The following is a 21,984-nucleotide window of genomic DNA, read 5'->3' on the forward strand; positions in this document are numbered from 1 at the left end:
TGGCCAGAGCAATGGTGTCTGTTTGTCCCCTGGCCGCATGATCCCTGAACGAACATCCTGGCGACACCACAGGCCTCCCTGGCACAGGCTCTGGGGCTGCCTTTCCAAGCATCCCAGGACACACAGGGATGGCCTCAGCCCAAGTGACTGAGGCCACATCCCCCTGATCAGCCAGCCAGACCACGAGCCCCACAGTGAGCTGGCTGGGCCTCAAGCCCCTCTCCCAGCCATCAGGGACAGGGGACCATCCCTGTGCTTGGCCTGACCTTGGGCGCTGGTTACCAAGCCCCGGTTTTGGCCCCCTACCTTGTCCAGCCCTTGGCACTCGATGTGGGGGATAAGGCACAAGGAGAGCACAAGCTCTTCCCCACCACAGAGCTCAGCGAGCAGCTGGAAAAGCCCCCACCGCCCCAGCAGGGACTCACACCCCCAGTCAGCCATCCTCCCAGAGCCACTGTCCTCCACCCCATCCCCAAAGGCCACAGCCACAGCCACCCAGGAGGAAGGAGGGCAGGACACCACAGTCAAAGCCTAGGGCAACACCCACACGCTGGCAGCCCCATGTCAGCCAAGGATCAGCCTCCTGGCCCCAAGTTTGTTGGTGGCACATGCAGTCCATGGGAGGTATTTGTTACCCCCTGCCACAACCCTCTCCGGCAACAGCCCTCAGGAAGGCAACAGCTAAGGAACAAGATGGGGAGAAGGGGAAGCAATAACAGCCAAAGCCCATTGACTATTTGGACTAAGCCACAAGATAAGAACTCATTTTCTAGCCCTTTTGCCTTTTTCACAGTAGGGGGATAAGTGAGAAGAAGGGAGTTACTGTTTCTATGGCTAGTTTTCCTAGAAAAAGCTGCCCTGCTCCAAACAGCTGGATGCTGGGAACTCCCTCTCCTGCCTCCTTGAGCTTCCCTGCAATTTCCCCTCTAAAAGTGCCCCCTAAAATGCTACACAGCCAGGGGCTTTGTAATGGTCCCATGAAATTCTTGTCTGCTCCAGGCACTCAGTCCTGAGCTACCCAGGCCCTCTAGCCCACATCGCATTTCAGACAGTGAGAGATTCAACTCCCACATACAGACCAAGCTCTCCCCATAAGCATCCCAGTGTTTTTCTGGATACCAGTTCCCATATGTTCATGCTTCCTTCCTGCCATTCCCACCCCAAAACTAGGCTCAAGACCTTTCACCATTCCTTCCCCCAGCTACCGGTTCTAGAAACAGTCCATGTGAAAAAGCTATTATTGCTGTTGCCTGGACAAAGAGCTGGGGCCTGTCTACAGTTCTGTCCCTCAATTCCTAGTGATACAGAAGTGAGATTATTTATTACAGACCCTCCCCACCTTGTATCCAGATTTGACAGGGTCCCAACATAGGAGCAACTTAGTCCAGCCTGAATAAATGTGACTTCAAAAAAAAATTTTTTTAAGGTAAAATTTTGCACCCTGGGATTACAGCGGCTTGCCTCTGCAAAGCATCAGTGTCACTAGGAGTTCATGGGGAAGCTGCTCCAGGTGTATGAAGGAGATGATTGCATGTTCTGTCTCCAGCACAGCCTGAAGCTCTTCTCAGGGCTGGAGCTATTGTTAGTGGTGTTCAAACAGGCCCCCTTGTTCCAGCCTGGATTTGGGCTGATCTCCAGCACAAAACAGACACCTAGCAGCTGGCTGGCCCACTAGCTCCAAGGGGAGCTCAGAGACCCTATGGTATGCTGCGGGCATCTCCACCTCTGACTGAATCCCACCCTTAACATGTGGTAGGGCTCAAAGATGATGAAGGTGCTCAGCAAGGGGCTTTTATTTCCACTCACATCCAATGCACTGCCACCCCAGGAAGATCTCATCTATTCCACTGCGCAAAGATGTTCTGACTTGAGAGACAGAAATTAGAATAAAAGTGTATTTTTTTCTTTAACAGTAGACACTGGCAATTTCTAATCAACTCAGAAACCACTTCCTACCACCATCCCAGAAGAACAGCCCTTTGTAACCATTTCATTTCTTCAAATCAACACATCCCACATTTCAAGTCCCTCTTTGGGTTGATAGAGCAGGTATTTATGAGCCCCCTCCAAAAGCATCAGCTGTTTATGTCACACCAGGAAGACCCAGAAGCGGTTCTGCCCTCCCATGCAAACCCTTGTTCTCCACGACTCAACTGATATTTAATGTTGAAGGCAGATGGGGGGGGACGGGACAGCTGTAGTGAGAAAGCTATACAGAACCAGACTGGCTCTGGCCCTCTTCTCTCCTATCCACCATTAGGTACTAGGGATTATCTAGTGCTTCCAATCTCCTATATAAACATTTCAAAAGTCTAACTCAGGGACCCTCTTCTAATTTATGGAAGATACTGCTAGGGAACACAAAATGTTCAACCAGTGCAAGTATTTTTGTTCCTGGATGGCTTGCATGGGTTCCCCCCAGTGACAGTGTTCTCAGTGCAGGAAACATCTGGTGAAAACACAAAGGTCTTTTCTCCATGCAGGAGACAATTCTTGGCACATTGCTGCCTCAGCCATCCTCCACGCTTTGGAGCAACAGCTGAATAGAGCACAAGAATCAAGTGCAAGGGAATATTTTCTTTTTATGAAAAAAACATTATACCCAAGGAATACTCTGGTTTTGCACAGGCCTTTCCAGCTTGAGCCATCTGTGTCCCCAGGCATCGCACTGCCTTGTGCATTCTTCCTCCAGCCTTGCCTTCTCCCACACAGCCCTGGACATGACCTCAGCAGCCGTCTAGCCATGTGCTACTTCAAGACTCCCTAATAGAGGGAGCCCAGCTGCCACAACGGGTCAGTGAAGACTGCGTATTTTTCAGTGCTGCTGATGATCTGGTCCTAGAACAGCATTCTTCTGCACAGTGGTTTGGCATATACATTTAACATTTGTCAGAAGGCAAAAGCTAAAACGAGAAGAGTGATTGTGGTTTGCCTTCTCTCTCATGCAGTTTGTTCCTGTGGAGTTAACACCGTTTTTTCCTCAAGTCTGTTGTTCTTTTCCATCAGCACTTTCCAGGTTAAGACTTTTGAGCCAGTAAAGTTGTTAATTTAATCTTCCCATCCATCGAGGCGGTAAGGCAGGTCCCACAGTCCATGGCCATGCTCCAGTCCACTGTGACAACAGGAGCTCGGTGTCCTCCAAGAGAAAGGCAACTCTCTAGGACCTTTTCCTCACCATTTAACTGAGATAAGAAAACATAAGAATTTAAGAAGGCAAATTTCTGCAAGAGGAGCAGTGTACCCACAGGAGAATCCAAAGCCTGCTACATACTCCATATCCCAATAAGCATACATAATTAAGTGGAAAAACAGATTTAGGTAGCATACACAAGGAAGCAAACTTTCAGTCTCAGGACAGAAGCATGTGATCTCAAACAGCTGAATTTTTGACATCAGCTGAACTGCAGTAATTGAACATGGCAGGCTAAGAGCACTCAGTTGTGAAGAGCACATAAGTTTAAGCCACACTTACATTAGTGCGGGTGCTTTGAATGCCGCAGATGTAAAGTAAAAATAATTCCATTTAAGCTACTTCTGAGGTCAGTAAACATTGCAGTGGCTTATACTGATGTGCACTGCCTCAAAGGGAGACAGGCAAGGGGGAAGCAATCAGTGACCATCTACCACAGCAATGATAATTTGGTTACTTTCAACCATGCAGCCTTACCCTTCATTTCATTTTAGTGCTGTGCACAGTAAGAGCAGAGAATCAAGACTGGGATGAGCAAAGCACTGGTAGGCACATGAGGCAGATTAAAGATGAGCATCAGTCAACAACCACACATTTTGCACTGAGTTGGCATGCGCCAATATAAGAAACTTATGAATTCTTCCCAAGCAGTAAGAAAAAGTGCCGCAACTAGGCTTTAGAAACAAAGGACCACGCATGTTCTAGCTACACACAGAGGGCCTAGAGCAAACACTTGCAAAACATTACACATTGCTAAAATGCACATAGCATCAAACTGGAGTTTCACAGTACAGGGGTCAGCAGGTGTTGTTTGGGGACTTTCAACAGCTGCTATTGTTACAAGTGCTTGTATGGATCCATAAGAATATTCCCTGCCACTTCTCAGACTTACCTTAAAAATGACTCCCCCAGTAGAAGAACACGTCAGCATATAGTTCCCTTCAGAGTCAAAAGCAAAAAGCCTTCCTCGCGGGAACTGGACTTGCTTGTATCCACTGTATCCAGACAGCACAAAGGGACCCGTAGCTTCGCTGGGAAGATCATATTCAGACACCTTCAAGCCACTTTTATGAATATTCCACTGAATAAACTAGAATGGCAAAAAACAGATGACAGAAGTCTGTCATTAAATCAACTGGAACAGAAGCAGAAGGGCCCACTCACATATTTTAGGAGAAGTGGCTATTTCTCACACACGTAAGATGGCATTTCTACATCTAAAGCTATGGGGCAATATTTACAATACACAGGCTGCAAAGGCTGCAAGAGTACCTCATGTCCAGGCAGGTATATGCCTGCCTTCCACGAGTACTGCTGCCATGTGTACTTCCACATTACAAGCAGGATCCTGCTGGGATTTCACTTAACTCTCCACAGCCAATCTCCCTCCCTGAGCCACACCTCTACTGCTGAGGACTGTTGAGCTGCAGAAATTGGACCATCTATTAAAAGTAATAGGAAGTTTCTGGCAATTAATTTTATGCAAAGGGATCAAGGATTTGCTCCCTGGTGAACCTCACATCTCAAATGTGGTGATTTCATGGGAACAGAAAGCTCATCTTCACACGGATTCCCTACGAAGAGGGTGTCACCAACAGAAGAATTTGCAGACAAGGTCTGAGTCATCCATGACTGATTTCTGGCCACCCTCTCTGCAGAGACCAAATGCATCAGGGTGCATGATGAAAGTTAGTAGCCTGCAGATTGCAAATTTTCTAGATTCCTGTGATATTTTTACTGCTAACCCCACCACATGGAGAAGTCTCCAGAAAGGAGTTTCCCCACCAACTGACCAGTGGAAGGTCACGCAGAGCCTACCTTGCCATCCTCCCCTATGCTGTAGACTGTGTTCTCATCATAGCTGAATTCAACAGAGTAGACTTCCCCATCATGTGCCTTCCAGCTCATGGCGCACTCATGCTGCTGCATATCTGAGGGGAGAAGCAGTACTGAGCACTCCTTGCACTCAGAAGCAGGGTGAAGGGCCCTTGAAGTTGATAAGGGCTCTGTCCCGATGCTCCACCTGGGGGAGCCAAATTCAATTTCAGCACCCTGTCCCTGTTCTCCAACATGTGCCTTCTTAATTTCACTGGCCACAAAGTTACTGCCTGTAACTAAACACCTCTCCCTCCAGCTTTATGCTGCTGCATGCTCTATGTCACCACAGTTTTTCTGCATCCAAGCCCCACTGCCACCTTTCTTCTCCTCCTCTCTCTTCCCCTGCTATCCCCTCCCACCTGCCTGAGACCATAGCCACCAGCTCAGCACCCAGGGCAAAGGCAGGTCCCTCGTTCACAGAAGAGGGTGGTCTGGGCTGCCTTTACCACAAGGACAGGTTGAAGGGGACAGAAATTGCTCACTGAAGGAGGACTGAACTGCAGCCCTTGCCTTCAAACTGGAGGGTCACACATTAACACCTTTCTCCAAGGCTCAGCCTCTGCGCTGGTACTGCCCTATATTAGAGCCAAGGCCACAAGGCTCAAGGGCAGGTTCACTGAGCTCCTCACAGGAGGAGGAGGGGAACAACAAATCCAGCAGCACTACCAGAGCCTCCAGACAACAACCTCCAGGAAAAGTTTGTGCCAGTTCACTCCTGGGAGCTACTGTGGAGGAGGGAAAAAAAAAAAAAAAATAGCTCCCACCTTGACGTTTGGGAATGTCCCACAGCTGCCTCCCTGCTGGCAGAGGGAAGGTGCTGGGGGCAGCCAGTGAGGGACCCCGAGGAGCCACCTCAGTGCCCAAGTCCAACGTACCAAAGAGACGAACAATCCCATCTGCAGCCCCCGTGACTAGCAGGTTGCCATTGTGGTTGAATGCTGTGCAGTTAATAGCAATAGGCTCAGGGTCCAAGGAAAACTGCAGCTGGAAGGGAAAGTCTGCATTAATGCCTGGGAACCTCAGATTGCGCTGGGGTGCTGAGGAGCTGAGCCCCATGGGAGGGAAGGAAGACGGTGCCTAGTTACTGGAACTCCTCCCTGTCTGGAGCCCTACATCTCTCAGGCCCGCAGACCTCGAGGCTGGGAGCTGCATTTCTTGCGACACTAAACGAACAATTCACCCCAGCCAGATCAGAGCTTCCTCAGAGATGGCCTCAAGACTGCAAAACCAGTTTCTGGCAGACATTAGCCCCAGTTTGGTACTTGCTCCTACTGGGCAGGGAAACCATTCCTTTAGGACAAAGGCAAGGGATGGGACCAGGATTCCTTGCCAGAATCCAAGCCATCTAACCAGAAACAATGGAGAAGAAAGATGATGACAGACTAAGCCTCTGAAAGAAGCACTTAGAGCTGGATTAAAAAGAAAGAAAGAAAGAAAGAAAAAAAGCACTCTGAAACACAGCAAGATGATTCCTGAAGATACACATGCTCATGTTGTAAGGTACCTGCTCTCTCCAGCAGTCCTTGCAGGTGGAGCGTGCTACGCTGAGGGCTAACAGCCACAGTTCACGGTGCTCATAGCACAGTGTTACCTAGGGAGATGTAACTGGGTCCTTGCTTCTATGGGAAGGGGAAGAAGGGCAGGGGAAACAGCAGCAGAGAAACCCCTTTGGAACCCCTAGAGAAAGCGTGAGCAAAGCATCCTTCAATCTACTTGTGATGACAAACTCTGAAGGCAGAAGCAAAAAAAGGACATGGACTAATTTGAAGAAATCCTCAAAAAAACAAAAACCAAAAGACAACAACAAAAAACCCCACCAAATCCAACAGCTACTTCCCTTAAATTAGAAAGGGAGCTCTCACACACTGTTTAGGACAGAACTTTCTCAGCAAGCAGACTCAGAAAGGAAAGAAAGCCAGGAAGTACCTGCTGCTTCATCGTTTTAGTGTCCCACAGCAGCAGTTTCCCAGGAACTTGGTTCATGCTTTTGCCTCCACAGCTGACTACTGAGAAGTCCATGTGGGAGATGGGGCTTGGGGCCGCCGCAGAACAGACAAAGGAGGCACCGCTTGGGCTGCAGGCGAGTGAGAGGATCCTGAAACACAGCAAAAAGTCTGAGTTGCCTTTCTCCGGAGGCTGCCTCAAGAACAACACTCTCCACTCCTAGCTCTCCCACAGATACCCTGCAAGACAGGTTCTCCATCTCAGGCATATTGTAAAGGAGAGCAGGATTAAAGTGCTGAGATGGATTTTGATTTTGTTTCTCCAGTGTAACTGAGCATCTTTACACTGCTCAGACAGGGGCTGCCCTTTGGAAGAAGGCTTGATAGAATTTCAGTTGCAGGAAAGCAGCAGGATCATTTAGAGAATTCATCCACCTTCTCCAGTCATAAAAAAGAAGGAGGGAAAGGAGGAGGAAAAAAAAAGAAGAAAAAAGAGTGAGGGAAAATCAGGAGTATTCCAGAGTTACCTGGGCATGTTTTCATCAATGCTGATTTCGCAAAGGTTCTTCTTTGCTTCCGTGTCATAAAGACGAACTGTCCCAACCCCACTGCCAAGCAACAGCTTGAAACCAGCAAGGAGGAGACAGAAGGAGTATAAGTGAGGAGTGAAGTGATGCTGTCCAACAAGCACCAACACCACACAGTTAAACGTCTTTTCCATTCATGCTTTCTGATTATACATCACTTCATTAGGGTATATCCTGTCTTTCTGTGCATACCACACTGACTAGGACTATCCCAGCACCACTGGAGTGAAGGTAAGAGCACTACATTCCAGGCACCTTGAGAAAAAGATCCAACAAGCACCAAGGCGGAGTAAAAGTCACTTTCTAGAATATGGCTTGACAGTATAGGGTGTAAAGGAAATGAGGAGTCTCAATATATAGGGGAGTAAGGAAAGAGCAACACAGAATTAACAATCTAGGGTTTAAGAAAAAGCCCAGCAGAAGCCACCTCCTTTCATCCAGCAGAGGAAGAAGTCATTCAGCAGGGTTCATGCATGCTTTGTCAGTGGTGTTAGAATTTAACTTAAAAGTAAAATCATGCATTACAAAGAAAATGAAGATAGCCAGATCTTTCTCAGTTCAGAGCCTGATCTGCTGCTGAATTCTGACATATTTCAGAATGAAGAATCTTTCTATCAGCAAGTAGGAAATAAACTCCATAAAGCAGAAGAAACATCAGAATAACTATATGGACAACTTCCTTTCTAAGGGCGAAAGAAGTGAAAGACACAAGCAGCAGTGCCAGCTCTTCACAAGTGACATTTTGGGGTTAGCAGCAACACATCAGCAGTGCCAGAACATGAACCATCTTCCCTCAGTCACAGGCCTGCTTCCTGTAGGCATGAAACATCTGCAACAGTTCAAGAACTCTGAAGGTATTTAATTTAAAGGTATTTAATTTACTCTCCAATAACATAACTGGAGGACAAGGGCTATGGGAGACATTTAACTGTCATGAAATTTGAATAAGCCCCCAAGTCCTTATGGAAGTACCGACCCCTTTCCACAGCAGCATGGCTAAACAAATGTCTACGGCACCACTGCCTATTGAGCTCATTTCATACCCCCACAAGCAAAACTCCAAAAGCACACCCAGTTCCTCAGCCCTGTTTTCCTTTCTCCATTTCTGGCTCAGGATGCAAGTGAAGCTCCACAGCTTCCCACCACAGGGCTCCCACAGGCTGCTGTGCCAGGTTGCCTGCAGAGAGGCACTTCTCTTGAAGGAGCTGCTTCTGCCACGCAGTTGTTGTACTGCGGCTTGGGAACCTGTCTCTGCACAAGTAGTGGTGAATTCCTTGCCCACTATGCAGAGCACACTCCCTGCTGTCTAGCATTTATCAGACCCTAAGGCTTCAGGTCATCATGTCCCACTAAACTGGAAACTAGCTGTTGCCCTGATCTTATCTGCAATGTAGCCATCTGGAAGTTAATGTGCAACACATAGCAAAACAACTGCAAATCATCAGCCATGACACTTGAATCTCTACACACACACACTACTCACCAGCCGATCCCGCTTGGTTGCCCATTCCAGAGACAGCAGTGGAGATTTGGAAATGGATGAAGCTTTGGTCTGCATTATGGGGTTAAAAGACCACACTTTGATGACTCCATCCACATCCAAGCTGGCCACCCTCCGTCCAGAACAATCAACCCTATGTGCAGAAGGAAATGGATTGCATTTTTTTCTCCCTAGAGTTCTCAGGTATGAATAGGTTCCCTGGTAATTCTTCTTCTCCTGGCCACACTGGCACCAATCCCTACTGCAGGAATAATCAGACCTTCCTTGCACCACTTCTTGTTCAATCCACACCAAGAACGGGTGCAATGAAATGCATCAAGCTCCACATGCAAAGCATAATGCACTTGAACAATACCATCTTGTCTTGCCAGAGAGTTCTCTCCTGGTTGGTATCTCCCAATCACAAAATCACTATCTGTTCTCACTGCACAAGCCACAGGCTATTTTCAGTCACAGCAACTCAACTGCCCTACTACCAAGGTTACATGCACAATGTCCTGGGCAGGACAGAGGCTGGCAGAAAGAGACCAAACAGCTGCTCCTCTGAAGAGGCTCCTAGGAGAAAGCACTCTTCTCACTCCTGCCACCCCGTTACCTGCAGTACATGATGGATGAATGGTGCTCCCCATACTCCTCCTGGCTCAGGACAATGAAGGGCTGCTCCTGCCGGACCCCTGCAGCCTCTGTGCTGCTGGCAGGCATTTTGGTTGAAGTCTCTGCTTGCTCAGTGTGTGGTTCTGAGCATGACTCTGTCTCAGCTGTGCTAATATCAGTTTTCTTCTCAGCACTCTGGCCCTGAAAGAAGAAATACTGTGTGTGAAATGCAAGGAAATGGCAGCACCACATCAAGCTTTTCAACCACCCAAGCCTGGTGGGAGAAAGAACCAAGAAGCTGCACAGAAGTACTGATCATCTCAGTATCCCTTCTGAATCCCCTGAAAGCAAGGCTTTTAATATGGCTATCTTGATTGCTGAGTCCACTATATCCCTGCCATGTGCCCAGCCATGCACTTTACAGTGAGAATTAGAGGAATTACCACATCTCTGTTCAATACACCTCAGCCGATGTCATAGGCTCATTTTGATGCCATTTGGGCACAGATTCACAATCAAGTCACCACAGATTAACAGATTCTTGCACTTAGCAGTGCAAGTTAAGTCTGTGTAATATGCAGTTCAGTAAGTCTGCACAAAACCTCTTGATGGAGGGTAAGCCACACTAGACAGATTATCCTCTTGTTTGACACAGAGTTCGTCTGTGCACATTAGCACAATCACCACAGCCAACTGACTGATGACAACTGCAAACTCGCCACTGAGTCCAAGAGCTTAAAACCCAATTTGACAGGACAGACAGAAGTTAGAAGAAAATGAGTTTCAGGAGGTGAAGGTGTCTGAAAGAGACAAGAGCCACACCACAGCACACAGAGTTGTTTCAAAGCAGCCTAGTCTTTCATTGCTACCAGGAGCTGAACACGGAGCAGACACAGCACACTAGTGAGTAAAATGCCTGCAAGCAACACTTTGCTACACCAGCCTCTGAAGACAAAAAGGACCAAAAGCCTTGCACGGTATGAAATCCCTCTCTCCCACGCATCTTGCCTTATTTATAATAGTATCACATCTTCAGCAACAGGTCAAACACTACAGAATCAAATCCTCTGCAATCAAAGTTGGAAAAAGCTTGAGAAATAAATCCAAGAATGCCTTTCTTTGTGTTAGTTAATGTGGGAGATAACCCATGACACTCATATGAAAGAAACAGTGCTGCCTTTCAGTTTCCTTTTTGCTCACATATGTTGAGAACAGCAGAGTTAAACAACATCAGCTTCCCCAAGATCATCAGAAGGAAAACACTTCCTTAACCTGGAATATCACAGCAAAAGGAAAGCTAAAGGATACTTGTTGGGCAGCTGGGGTTTGCAACTTTCAGACCAATGTTTAATCAAGATTTTTTTAGACAGTTGTGAAGAACAAAGTTCCCTCATAGCCTGGAACAATCAGCAGTGCAGAAACATCTCCTCTCCAAGGCACCTCCCACTGCACACAGAACAGCCACATGTACTGGCTGATAAGCAACGGTCCCTCACAGTCCTTCATAGACTCCCTCAAGGCAGAGTGTCTCAGACAGGCAAGATAAACATGGCTGAGATGCTGTCATTATGTCCTTCCTACTCTCAGCAGTCATGTGTTATTGGAACAGGAAGAAAACCAAACAACACTCAGGTGAACAGAAGAAGTTCACTGTCCTTCAACAAATAAAATCCAGGACACAGAGTTTTATTATTTCACTAGATTAGGAAGCAGGGTACACCCCACACAAAACTGCACCATACAGTGCAACTCCAAAAAGAAAAATTGCTATGAAGGATATTTACAGCCTCCCACCTCTTTTCCATTTCCATTCCTCTCCAGGAAAACTTGCTAGCTATTTTCAACTGTCCCACACAGAGCCTGCAGAAACCAGCATGAGAACCTAGCTGACAGGGAGAAAAAAACTGATTCTGGAATCCATACTGCAGGCCTATTTGGAACAGCATAATTTTAGACAAGGCTTTCAAATCCAGATTACAATTGCTCATTTAGGTAGGATGGATGAGCCAAACTCATTGCTATTAAGGAAGGGGGATTATAACAAGATATTTGAACATAGCAGCCATTAAGGTGGAAAAACACACTCCCCAGGACCAAGCTGTTGAAAAGAGCAAGACAACAGACAAGTAGTCTTCTTCCATTTGAAATCCCAATACTGAGCCTGCTCCAGGGACACAGAAATTATACGAGTGTGGAAAGAGCAGATTAACTACAGAGATTAACCTTTGATACAGCTGATTTGAGTAGCAGTCCAGAAGCTTAATGGGAACACTTGCCCTTGTTGTTCTACTACCTAGCACAATGAACTACACAAATGTCAGCCCTCCACTCCCCACCACCTGGCCTCACAGCATTGCCCAGTACCTGGGAGGTCCCTTTCGACAGCAGCTCCTTCCTTTCCTTCCCATGCTCTTGCAAGCGCTTCTGCCGCTGCTGCAGGGAGCTCAACTCGCCTGTTGCTAACCCACTGAAGTGGCTCTTCCCATCCTTGCAGCTCATTGCTCCTTCCTTTCCTTTGGCACTCTGGAAGGCAGAGGAATGATTTGGTAAAGTTATACTTGTGCCAGGCTGCAGAACAAAGTGCAAAAGAGGAGGCAAGGAGACCAAGCAGCCGCAAGGGCTCCACAAGCCCTCAGATAACAGCAGCTGTTCTTGTGCTGCATTCAGGCCCAGCGTACTCTTATCAGGAAGGAAAGGACATTTTATTTTTCAGGTGGAAGCAAAAGCTTAGAGCAGTATCATGCTGCGAGTTAGCTCCTGGCTACTGAGCACCCTTCAGTGAACACATCTGAGAATCACCTGATGATTTGCTGATTCTTTCTTCCCTAGCAGCATACTGCCAGTCTGTGTTGGAGAAGCCCCGCTTGGCTGAGTTGGTCTGGAAGAGCCCTTTTTACTCTGGGAGAGAAAAGAGGACAGAAAGCCTCCCCGGGACTGAAGAGAGTGTGCAGTGCTCCTCTGGCTGCAGGTCATATCACTAATTCAAAAGAAATAAACAAAACATGAAAGTGCAGCCAGACAACCCAATCAGAGAAGACCCAACAAGCAAAGTACCAGCTGTTTGAACCACTAGAGGACAGAGGTTCCTTCCCAAACTGCTGCCAGATCACTGCACTAGAAAACTATTTTAGAAGATCCTGTTGGTGACCTGAGCAGATTATAATTACCCTAACCAGACAAAGCTCACTTTTCGGAGATGCTGCTCTGCGGAGACAGCGGGCCCAGCTCTGGCTAAGTCCTTTGTAGAGCTACCCCAAACTCCTTACATCCCAACGGGTTAGTTTAGAAAGACTCTAGGGGAAAAGGAAAGGGTCCTGATTTTCCAGAGAACATATTCAACTTGGACTCCCAATTCAAGCCATCAAATAGACCCCCTTTGAGAAGCTCTAAGTAGTCAAAGTTTCACTCAACATCATTAGTAGCAAGTTACGTTCAGCAATTCTAAAGCACAGGCCCAACACCTCAAAAGTGACACCCAAAGAAATTAAGAAAGGCTAGGTCCATTTCTATGGCTACACACACCTCCCTCTCAGCCTGCAATGCTAAGAGCGGCAGCTCCTTCCCAGAATGTAACCATGTGGCCTCACCCCGCTACAACCTCCTCTGAGAGCAGAGGAGCAGCAGAGGAAGGGGCATATAATCTCCTCCACTGTCTCATCACCTCTTCTAGGAGGAAGTTCTTCTAGGCTTTGGGTTGAGCACAGACATGGAAAAAACAACCAGAATCACCCCTAGGGTAATACCTGAGTTGCCCATACAAAAAAACCCACAGGTTCTCAGTCAAATTTTTATAATACAGATGGACAAAAGCAAGTATGGAAAAGCATTATCCTCTGTCCCTCACATCACTCTATCCCATGTGCAAAGATGAACACTAAGGCTTCCTCACAGAGTACTTAAACTGAAGAGACCTCAGATTAAACTCTATGGCTGTCCTATGTAGACAGTGCAGAGCAGTTACCAAGATAGCTCACCAGACACTTAGTCTATTTACTCAAGCAAATTTTAGACAAAATATAAGACTTTGTGTGTGGCCTCTGCCACAGCTTCTCTTTGTCTCTGTCAGCAGCATAATTTGATCAATCCCCCTGATGTCTAAGTGGAAGTGAAAGAAGCACATAAGAAAAATCAAAGCTCTAGCAGTGTTTATTAATAGACTATGGCTAAGCTACTCCTGCTCTCAGGTCCTTTCAAAAAGGAACAAAAAAGACCTCAATAAAACAGTGAATTCAAGCACACAGACTTGCTTTGGAGTTAGAGAAAATAAGGATTTAAACACAAATCTAACAATTAAACAATCTGTATCACTGCATACATTGCCTAATCTCCACAGACAGGAATTATATTGACTAAGCACAACTGAGCCCCACAGAAGAGACTGTCCCTTTCACCTGACTTGGAAACGGCAAGAAAGCATCTCTTTGCATAATGATGATTCCTTTAGATCACACAGGAGCAGTGTCTACAGGTGGCAAAGGGCACTTGCCTACTGCACCACAGGCCCTAAAGAAAATAGATAGGGAGCCAAGAGACTCAACAGCACACACTTCATCCGAGCAATACTGCAGAGTATTGCACTGTTACTGTTATCTCCGAGAAGAAAAGCCCTGCCCTAGCTGTCCAAAATACCCTGGTGCAACACTGAGACCACAGCAGAATAACTTCCACATGAGGTTGGGCTCTCACAGACCCAGAGGACAGCCTGTCTTTCCCCACCAAATGGCAGGAGAGAAACCAGCCATGAATTCCCCAATTAAGCTCCATTAGGCCAACAGAAATTCTGCCTGGGTGTCTTTCTGCAATGACTCTCAGGGCAGGGGAACAAGGAAATGACCCTCTGGGTGCCTCCCTGACCCAATAAAAGCAGTAGGGACTGTCCCTGCTCCTCCCCTGCAGGCACTCACAGCTCAGAGTCCCCTAGACGGTCCATGTTGGCCACATATGCAGGCAATTTGTGATGCACAACTGCTTCTTCCACTTCCAGTTCTTCTTTCTTCATGCGGGAGGATTCAGCCTGCAAGGCAAAGAGCTGCAACAAGATAGCAGAGCCTGGTGAGGAGAGGTTTAATTGCAATTTCCCTTCTTCCCACTCACTGAAGTTGTTTATTCCTTTTATTTCAACAGCCCCAGAAAGGGTGGGGAAGAGAAGAAAGCTGCTCTGATCGGCTGAGCACCACTTAGTCTAAGCAGACAAAAACAATCAGTACTTTGTACGTGTGAAACTGAAGCCTACTTCAAACCCTTCACTCCTTTCCTTGGGCTGTTGCTCTAGTGGCATTAATGGTGCTGGGAAATTAAAGCTGGCCAGGGCAGAGCTGATCAGCCTGTCACCCCATGCTGTTTGTAGGCAGTTCAAGGCAGGGCCACGCACATGATTAGCAGTGGTGCTGTGTGGGCACTGAGCCTACAAGGTAATCTTCTTCCTACAGACAAGGGTCTGGGGAGCTGGCAGGGTGTGCTATGGCCAATGCCATCAGGTCACCCCCAGATCCAGCTGCGCACCCAGCCCAGCTCCCTCCTGAGAGCAAGTGAGATTTATTTCCTCATTAAAGAGAAGATGACATCCTTCTCTCTTTCCCCTTAGCAGAAGGGAACCCCAGGAAGCAACTTTCTGAGAGGGATGTGGTTTATGTCTATGACTGCTGGCCACAAGAAGAGTTCCTCAGGCTTTTCTGTTACAGTATTTTGTTTTTTCAGATACAATTCTTATCTGTACTTCTATTGTAATATTTAAGGAAACAAATGAGACAAAAAAAAAAATTTAGAAATCCAGCTTACTATCCATGTTATCCACATATGCATTCTGTTCCCACAGTGAAACTGGAATCACTACTTAATTCCAGCTACCACAAAATTCACTAGTTATTCACAACATTTTTAATTTAAATCTGTATCCAATAGGTAGCTGCTGTTGCTCCTGAGCAACTCTCCAAAAAGGGAGGTCCAGATTTACCTCCCACTGTTTGACAGAGGACATTCATCCAGTCTGAGAGAGATCAGTCAACACACCAGGACCAAAAACTAGCTTCAATCTGACCAGAAATGCAAAATACAAAATTGGAGGGAAGAAACGAGTCCTGTTTCAGAACATACCCTATCCTGCTCTCCCTATTCACTGACCATCTTTGCAGATCCCTGCCAGCAAAGTTTTCCTCACCTAGCAACTCCATATAGCATGCAGTGACAAACCTTGCTTTTCTTGAGCCATAACACCTCCTTTCTGAAATCAATTAATCTGTCATAATTCAACGTTAGGACAGATGAACACAGTGCTATTCAGCTACCAAAAACAGTTTTAACAGGACGTATAACATACCATCATAATGTTCTGTAACACAGGAGGTAAAGCACAAAACTTGCATTACTGAAAAGCATTCATTTAGGGAGCGCTTTTACTTGGTATGTGTTCGAGGAAGTAAAACTAAAGTCCTCTTTACATGAATAAGACTTTCCACTTGTACATTATCATCCAGATGTGGTCTGTAGTTTAGAAAGTTCTCACATTGTAGATTTTTCCCAGTCTCTCTAATGGGATATTATACTGGGAAAGAACTGACCCGTACTATATATTCTTACACCCTCCCTCTACACATCTGCTGAAAGAATTGTCAGAAAATAAGATACGGTCAGGTGACATTTTGATCGAAGGTCAGCCAGCCTTACAGTTTACAGTAAGGTCTAGGATTGAGAAATAAGCATCCGCAACATTTGCATCAGTTGCTCTAGTAAGTGCACTTCAACCATGGTTAAATGGCCATTTTCAAAGCAATTGTTACTGCCTCTTTGCCAGAAGTTATTGCCCATTTCTATTGCGCCATCAGCTAAATTTTGTAAGTGACTGCGAACACTCTTCACAAGTTTCAATGCAGTCAGCTATATATGTGCTTAACTTGCCATTGGTTTCTGCTTGGCTGACTTTGCACTGTAGCAGAAGAGGAGTTCATACAGGATCCAGCCATGTGTCAGATAGCATAAGGAGAGGGACAGTAATCTCCAGCAGAGGGACAGTAATGTCCTGAACAGACATTTCACTAATAATCATATGATCACAGCCCTAAGTTTGCTGGTAACAGTTCAAAGATAAATGAAAATAATGAAGGATTTATACAAGGGTCTGCCTTGGAATAACTGCACTAAATTGAAGAGCTGCTACTTTCTTGAACAGCAAACCAACTTTACAAAACTTACAACCTTATACAGCCAGTGAGCAAAGAGTGACTTAGTTCTGACCTTATGCCGCAATGATTCATTTTCTTCTTGTATGAGACTGCTCCTGTGACATTCAGCCTCAAAGTTTAAAATGACTGGAACAGGTGAGGAATGTTAAAGAAAAAAATCAAGACAATACCACATGTCCACTCAGCTTAGCTAGAATAGTTGTAAAAAAACAGTCAATACAACCAACTCATAATGACCATTTGCTTGTAAGACAGCAAAGCTGCCCAGTCTGTACTGCTAGCAAGAAGCACATGTGAGGCCAGAAGATTGGTAACAGCTTATTTACCTAAACCAACTTTGTATTTCATTACGGTAAACTAGCTTCATAAACACCATTTTGCATTGACTTTGCAAGGATTTTAGACCGTTCCTTTTTATAGATGGGAAGTGGAGGACAAGAAAGGTTGTGCGACAGCTGAGGAGATAGTCCAAGCTGTATTTCAGTTGCAGCGTAACTAAACAAAGACAGCCAGAACTCTGCAGAGTGGGACAAAAGCTGTTCTTTCCCTTAACACTGAACTTCTCTATCATGGTGGGCTGTCACTAGACAACCTTGTGAACAGATGTACCCAGACAAGAGTCTAACAGGATATCCTAATTTAGTTATGGACTGCGACCCAAGCTTGCATGTCTGTTTGCACTATAGCAAGAAAAGAGGAAAAGAGTTTCAGAACAAAACGTGCACAAGATTTCTAATCACTGTTCTGCTCACTAACATAGGGATGAGTTCAGCATTAGCAATAACCATGGTTGTTTGTGCCCAGGGAATATAACATATCATCATATAATTGAACAATTACTATTCTGACATCCTCTGGTGAACAACAGCTTCCTATTAAGTCTTGGCTCTGAACAATCACCTGAGAGCAGCAGGTCCTATAATATTAGATTCTCAGCACTGTTGCTAACATTAAGTACAGCATCAGGGCAAGTGAGATTTAACTACAAAATGGCAAAAAAAGGATATGCATGCACTGAAATAAGACGCTCAGGAAGTTGTGCAGGGACACAATAAATGTATCTGCCCACTGGCGTGAGAAATATGTAGCAAAGGCGGGGTTGGAGTCTGGGGCAGGGAGGAAGGGCAGGACAAACCAATCCTTCCACTCCGCCTGGTTCTGGAGCTCGGAGGCCTGCTTGAGGAAGAACTCCTGCGCCTTGTCATTGCGGCCAGTCTGAAACACAGCAAGAAGAACAGGACTCACATTTCCATTTATGCCACCACATGGGTTCTAGGAACATTTGCTCTATGTTATGAGTATAGTAATAACTACTTTCACCAGTCAACAAAGCAAGTGGTTAGTTAACAGATTTATCTAGGAACAAAAGAATCTTAAATACATTCAGAAACACTCACATATGCACTTAATCTAACCTCTCTAAGTCATCACAGCTTCGTTTAAAGGCTGAGGCAGACCAGGCAAATTCCCTATATTGATTTCTAGTGAAACCAGTGCAGACTGGGCACTTACATAAAGGCATAAGTGTTTGCATACAGGATTAAGGGAAAAAGCATACTTCAAATTACTCAATAACTCTACAATGGATGTAGCCTGAAAAGAATTGCATCTGATGCATTATTCAGACAGGATAGTTATATGCTGCGCAGGGAGCAGAGGGCAGAAGAACAAAATATGAGAAACGACACTTACAGCAATGTGGAGTTAATTCTCATTCCTCCATCAATACCCATGATGTAAGATTTTCAGTGAAGAGAGTGGAATCAAGAAGGAATATAGCTCCTAAATTGTAAAAAATGAACCCAAATTCCTGACAGGTATTTATCTATTCTGCTTCCTGAAGCCTGCCCTGTGTAATATATCCCATTCACTTTCCCGAGGTCTCATTGAGAGTCTCTGCTCCAATTTATGCTCATTATTTTCTGTTCTATTCATAGCAGACAAAATTATTCATTCCCTTTCTCTCCTCTATTACCTTGCACAGATTTGAAGGCCACTTCTCCCCTCAGTCTTCTCTTTTATAAACTAAAAAAAAAAAAAAAGGCAACTCAACTCCATCAACTTCAAGTCTCCTTGCTTTCTTCTAGACCCTCCAACTGCCTTGATCCTTTAGGACTGGCTGAGTCCTGCCAGGAGATTAGAGTGGAAGGAATACAGACAACAATCCTGTTTATTCATCTGAGCGCAGGGTCTGTCTGACTTTATTTGGAAATATTACCACACTGACACCATCACCTAGTGCTGCACCGAGACCCTTTCCTGGATTACTGCTGCCTGCCCAGTCATTCCTTAGCCTGTACTAGGTGCAGTTGATTATTCTTACCTGTATATAGAAGACTGTTCTTTTTCTGGCTATTTCTTCAGCTTCTGAAGATCGCTTTGAACACTGATCTTATCTTCCCGTGTTCTCACTGCCATGCCCCATGCAGAAGCATTTATGAAACTCATGATCTCTCCTGGTACTCAAGCCATTAATAGAGACTGAACAAGTACTCAAAAAACACCCTGCAATACAGCCATCCTATCTGATGGCGACATGCCATCAGAGCACGTCTGAGCGTGGATTTCCTGCTCCCAGCTAACCACGGTTCCCTCTAGCCTGAGTTTCTCCATCCTGCTTACAAGCTCGTCATGCAAGTCTGTGTCAAACTCCTTACCAAACTCCTGACACATGACACATGACTTGCTTGTCCCTTAACCACCAGGCCTGTCAGAGGCTCACAAGGGTACGTCAATGCTCTGGTTTGACCCACCAGCGACGTTTTTAAAACGGAAGTCTAAAAACCAAAGACCACCTGAACAGTATGGACAAGGTAGTAGCGGAATAAACTGGTTTTCAGCTTGTTCACTGTTGGCCGGTACACATCTTCCAAACGGCTGAAAAGGCGCCGGTCCAGATAACCCCAGTAATCCCGCAGGGCAGCCAGATCGTAGCTCTGAACAAACTGCTGCAGCTGGTCCACTATCTTATCCACCTAGAAAAGGCAAAAGGAGGAAGAATCCAGTCACGTGAGGGCTCCTCTGGCACACAAGGCTTTCTGCAACTTAACGCTGAGAAGCTTCAACTGCGCGAATAGTGCTACAGTCCAGTACTTTTGCATTAGCCGTTTTACTAAGCCAGGAAATGCTCTGCATTCTGTACTAGCACTCTCCACTCTGCAGCACCTTCCAAATAAAATAGAAAGAAACACAAAAGAACAAGGCCAAACAAATTCTGGCACAAAGATTATATTTTGTTAAATCCAAGGTTCTTACAGCAGTAAGCAAAACGTTCCCACCTCTTTTAAAAGAAAGTCAGCTGATAATGAAGAAACACAGATGTCATTAAATGTTGGAAACTCAAGTGCAGCAATTGGAAAATAAGATTATTTTTAGACCAGAAGGAAAAACTGTATTTAGCCAACAGAGAAGCAGCACAGAAAGAGGAAAAAAGATCTGTTGGACTGTGATCTTTGAAGTCCTTTTATCCTTAATAACGTCACCTATTAACAAGACAGGCGTAAAAGTTTACAACAGAGGAGCTTTTTGTCATTAGGTCTTTTTTAAAAAATCATTTCTGTAATAATAATGCAGAATGGTGATGTCGGAGTAAATTTATAGTTCAGTGATTTCTGATGGTCAAGATACGCATCACAGAAAAAGACTCTGCACCTGATACAAGATTCAACTACCAAAGTGTTGGTTTTTTTAGCATTTGGTTTGCTTCCTCCTCATAAGTTAATCTCTTAAGACATCATGTGGCCTCTATTTCTGTGGTTTCCTACAGTTGCAGGAGACAAATCTGTGACCCCAGCAGTCCCTTCTCAGTTTTGCCTTAGACAGTAGCATTCCAATTAAATTGTCTGCTGACCCCTAAACATTAGCACAGGGCTCGGTTTTAGAGATAAAAGCAATATATTTTATGAGTAACGCAGAGAGTGGTTGCACTGCTGGCTACAGAGGAATTCAGCCTGTGAAAGCGCTGCATTCGGCGCCCGGAACCGCCACTACAGTAACATAAAGTTTGCACAGAGGACAGAAACTCATCCGCAGTTTAAACTGCGTTTCCAAGGCTCTTAACTTCTGCACTGATTTACTGGCATCTGCCAGCTAGCTGATGTGTAAAATATCCAAGCTGTCAAGCAGAAGAGCGGTGAAGCTGCCGGAGAGCAGTGGCAGGAGGAAGAAGGGGTCCGGATAAAGCCGCAAGCCCCCCTGCTTCTCCCACCGCGTAGACGCGCCCAGCACGAAGCCGGGGATCAGCCAGCGGAGCAGGCACGGGGATGCGGCACCTGCACAGCGGCGCGGCGCGGCCCAGGAGGGGCCGCAGCGCAGGAGCGCAGCGCGACGCCGACGACCGCAGCGGCTGCACACGGCTGCGGAGCCGCTCGCCCGGCAGCTGCGATGCACCGGTGCTCTCCAGCACGAAGCGGCTAAACCTTGCCGCTCCCCCCCCCGCCAAGCCGCGGCCCGGGGGCGCGCGGAGGCGCCTCCGCGGCCTGCGGGGCACCCGCGTCCCGCCGCCGCCGCCGCGGAGGCGCCGCTCACCCGGAAGCCCTTCTCGCGGTCCGCCTTGATCTCGGCGTCCAGCTGCTTGAGGGCGGCGGTAAAGCCGCGGAAGAGCAGATACTCCCGCACCAGCTCGTCCGTCCGCTCCGCCGCCGCCGCCATGGGAGCCCCGCGGCGCGCCGGCTCCGCCCGCCGACGGGCGGGGAGCGGCGGGGAGCGGGGGGGGAGAGGGGCGGCCCCCCGGGAAACGGCCCGGCCCAGCACGCAGAGGACTACAGCTCCCGGCATGCCCTGCCGCGCCCGCGCGGCGCAAGGCACGCCGGGGCCTGTGGTCCCTGGCGCGGGCCCTGCGGGCGCACGGCCAGTGAGGCCGCAGCGCTGCGCCCCCGCGCAGCGGGCAGAGGGGCCGCGGCGCTACGATGGCGGCTGCGAGTGGTGTCTCCCCCCTGCCTGCCCCGGGTGGGGGCGCCGTGTCCACCCCCCCGCCCCGCCGCGAGTGAGGCTGGCGCTTCCCCCCCCCCCCTTTCCGGCGCGGCGCCCCAGCTCCCCGCCCGCATTTTCCCGCCTCTTTGTCCCCCCTCCCCCCGCCAGCAGCTCCAGCCCGCGTTCTCCCCGCCTCCCTATT

At 47.1% G+C, this 21,984-nt stretch overlaps 1 protein-coding gene across 2 annotated transcripts; it reads right to left on the reverse strand.

The window, feature by feature from the left end:
- Positions 1 to 2,565: 2,565 nt before the first annotated feature.
- On the reverse strand, positions 2,566 to 21,527 carry WDR91 (WD repeat domain 91). 2 transcript variants are annotated; one of them, XM_067311808.1, is made up of 15 exons: positions 21,399 to 21,527; positions 19,667 to 19,846; positions 17,879 to 18,086; positions 16,924 to 17,006; positions 14,598 to 14,722; positions 12,493 to 12,670; positions 12,058 to 12,216; positions 9,695 to 9,894; positions 9,082 to 9,232; positions 7,539 to 7,633; positions 6,995 to 7,163; positions 5,944 to 6,052; positions 5,009 to 5,121; positions 4,083 to 4,280; positions 2,566 to 3,182 (listed from the first exon to the last, which is right to left on the reverse strand). In XM_067311808.1, exons 1-15 carry the CDS (start codon positions 21,519 to 21,521, stop codon positions 3,018 to 3,020), a joined length of 2,256 nt encoding a protein of 751 aa, XP_067167909.1. In that variant the 5' UTR covers positions 21,522 to 21,527; the 3' UTR covers positions 2,566 to 3,017. The 2 variants fall into 2 exon arrangements, with proteins under 2 accessions (XP_067167909.1, XP_067167913.1); XM_067311812.1 differs by lacking the exon at positions 7,539 to 7,633 and having other exon boundaries at positions 9,082 to 9,150.
- Positions 21,528 to 21,984: the final 457 nt, after the last annotated feature.

The sequence above is a fragment of the Apteryx mantelli genome, chromosome 1, assembly GCF_036417845.1.
Source record: "Apteryx mantelli isolate bAptMan1 chromosome 1, bAptMan1.hap1, whole genome shotgun sequence".
NCBI classification, from domain to species: Eukaryota; Metazoa; Chordata; class Aves; order Apterygiformes; family Apterygidae; genus Apteryx; species Apteryx mantelli.

Excerpts from the sequence above, each read along its gene's own strand:
- WDR91 (XM_067311808.1), bottom strand. The coding sequence starts at position 21,521 with ATGGCGGCGGCGGCGGAGCGGACGGACGAGCTGGTGCGGGAGTATCTG. Across the intron at positions 19,847-21,398 it reads ACCGCGAGAAGGGCTTCCGG|GTGGATAAGATAGTGGACCA; the intron begins GTGAGCGGCGCC and ends TGCCTTTTCTAG. Across the intron at positions 7,634-9,081 it reads CAACCAAGCGGGATCGGCTG|CTGTTGCTTGGCAGTGGGGT; the intron begins GTGAGTAGTGTG and ends GCTGGTTTCAAG.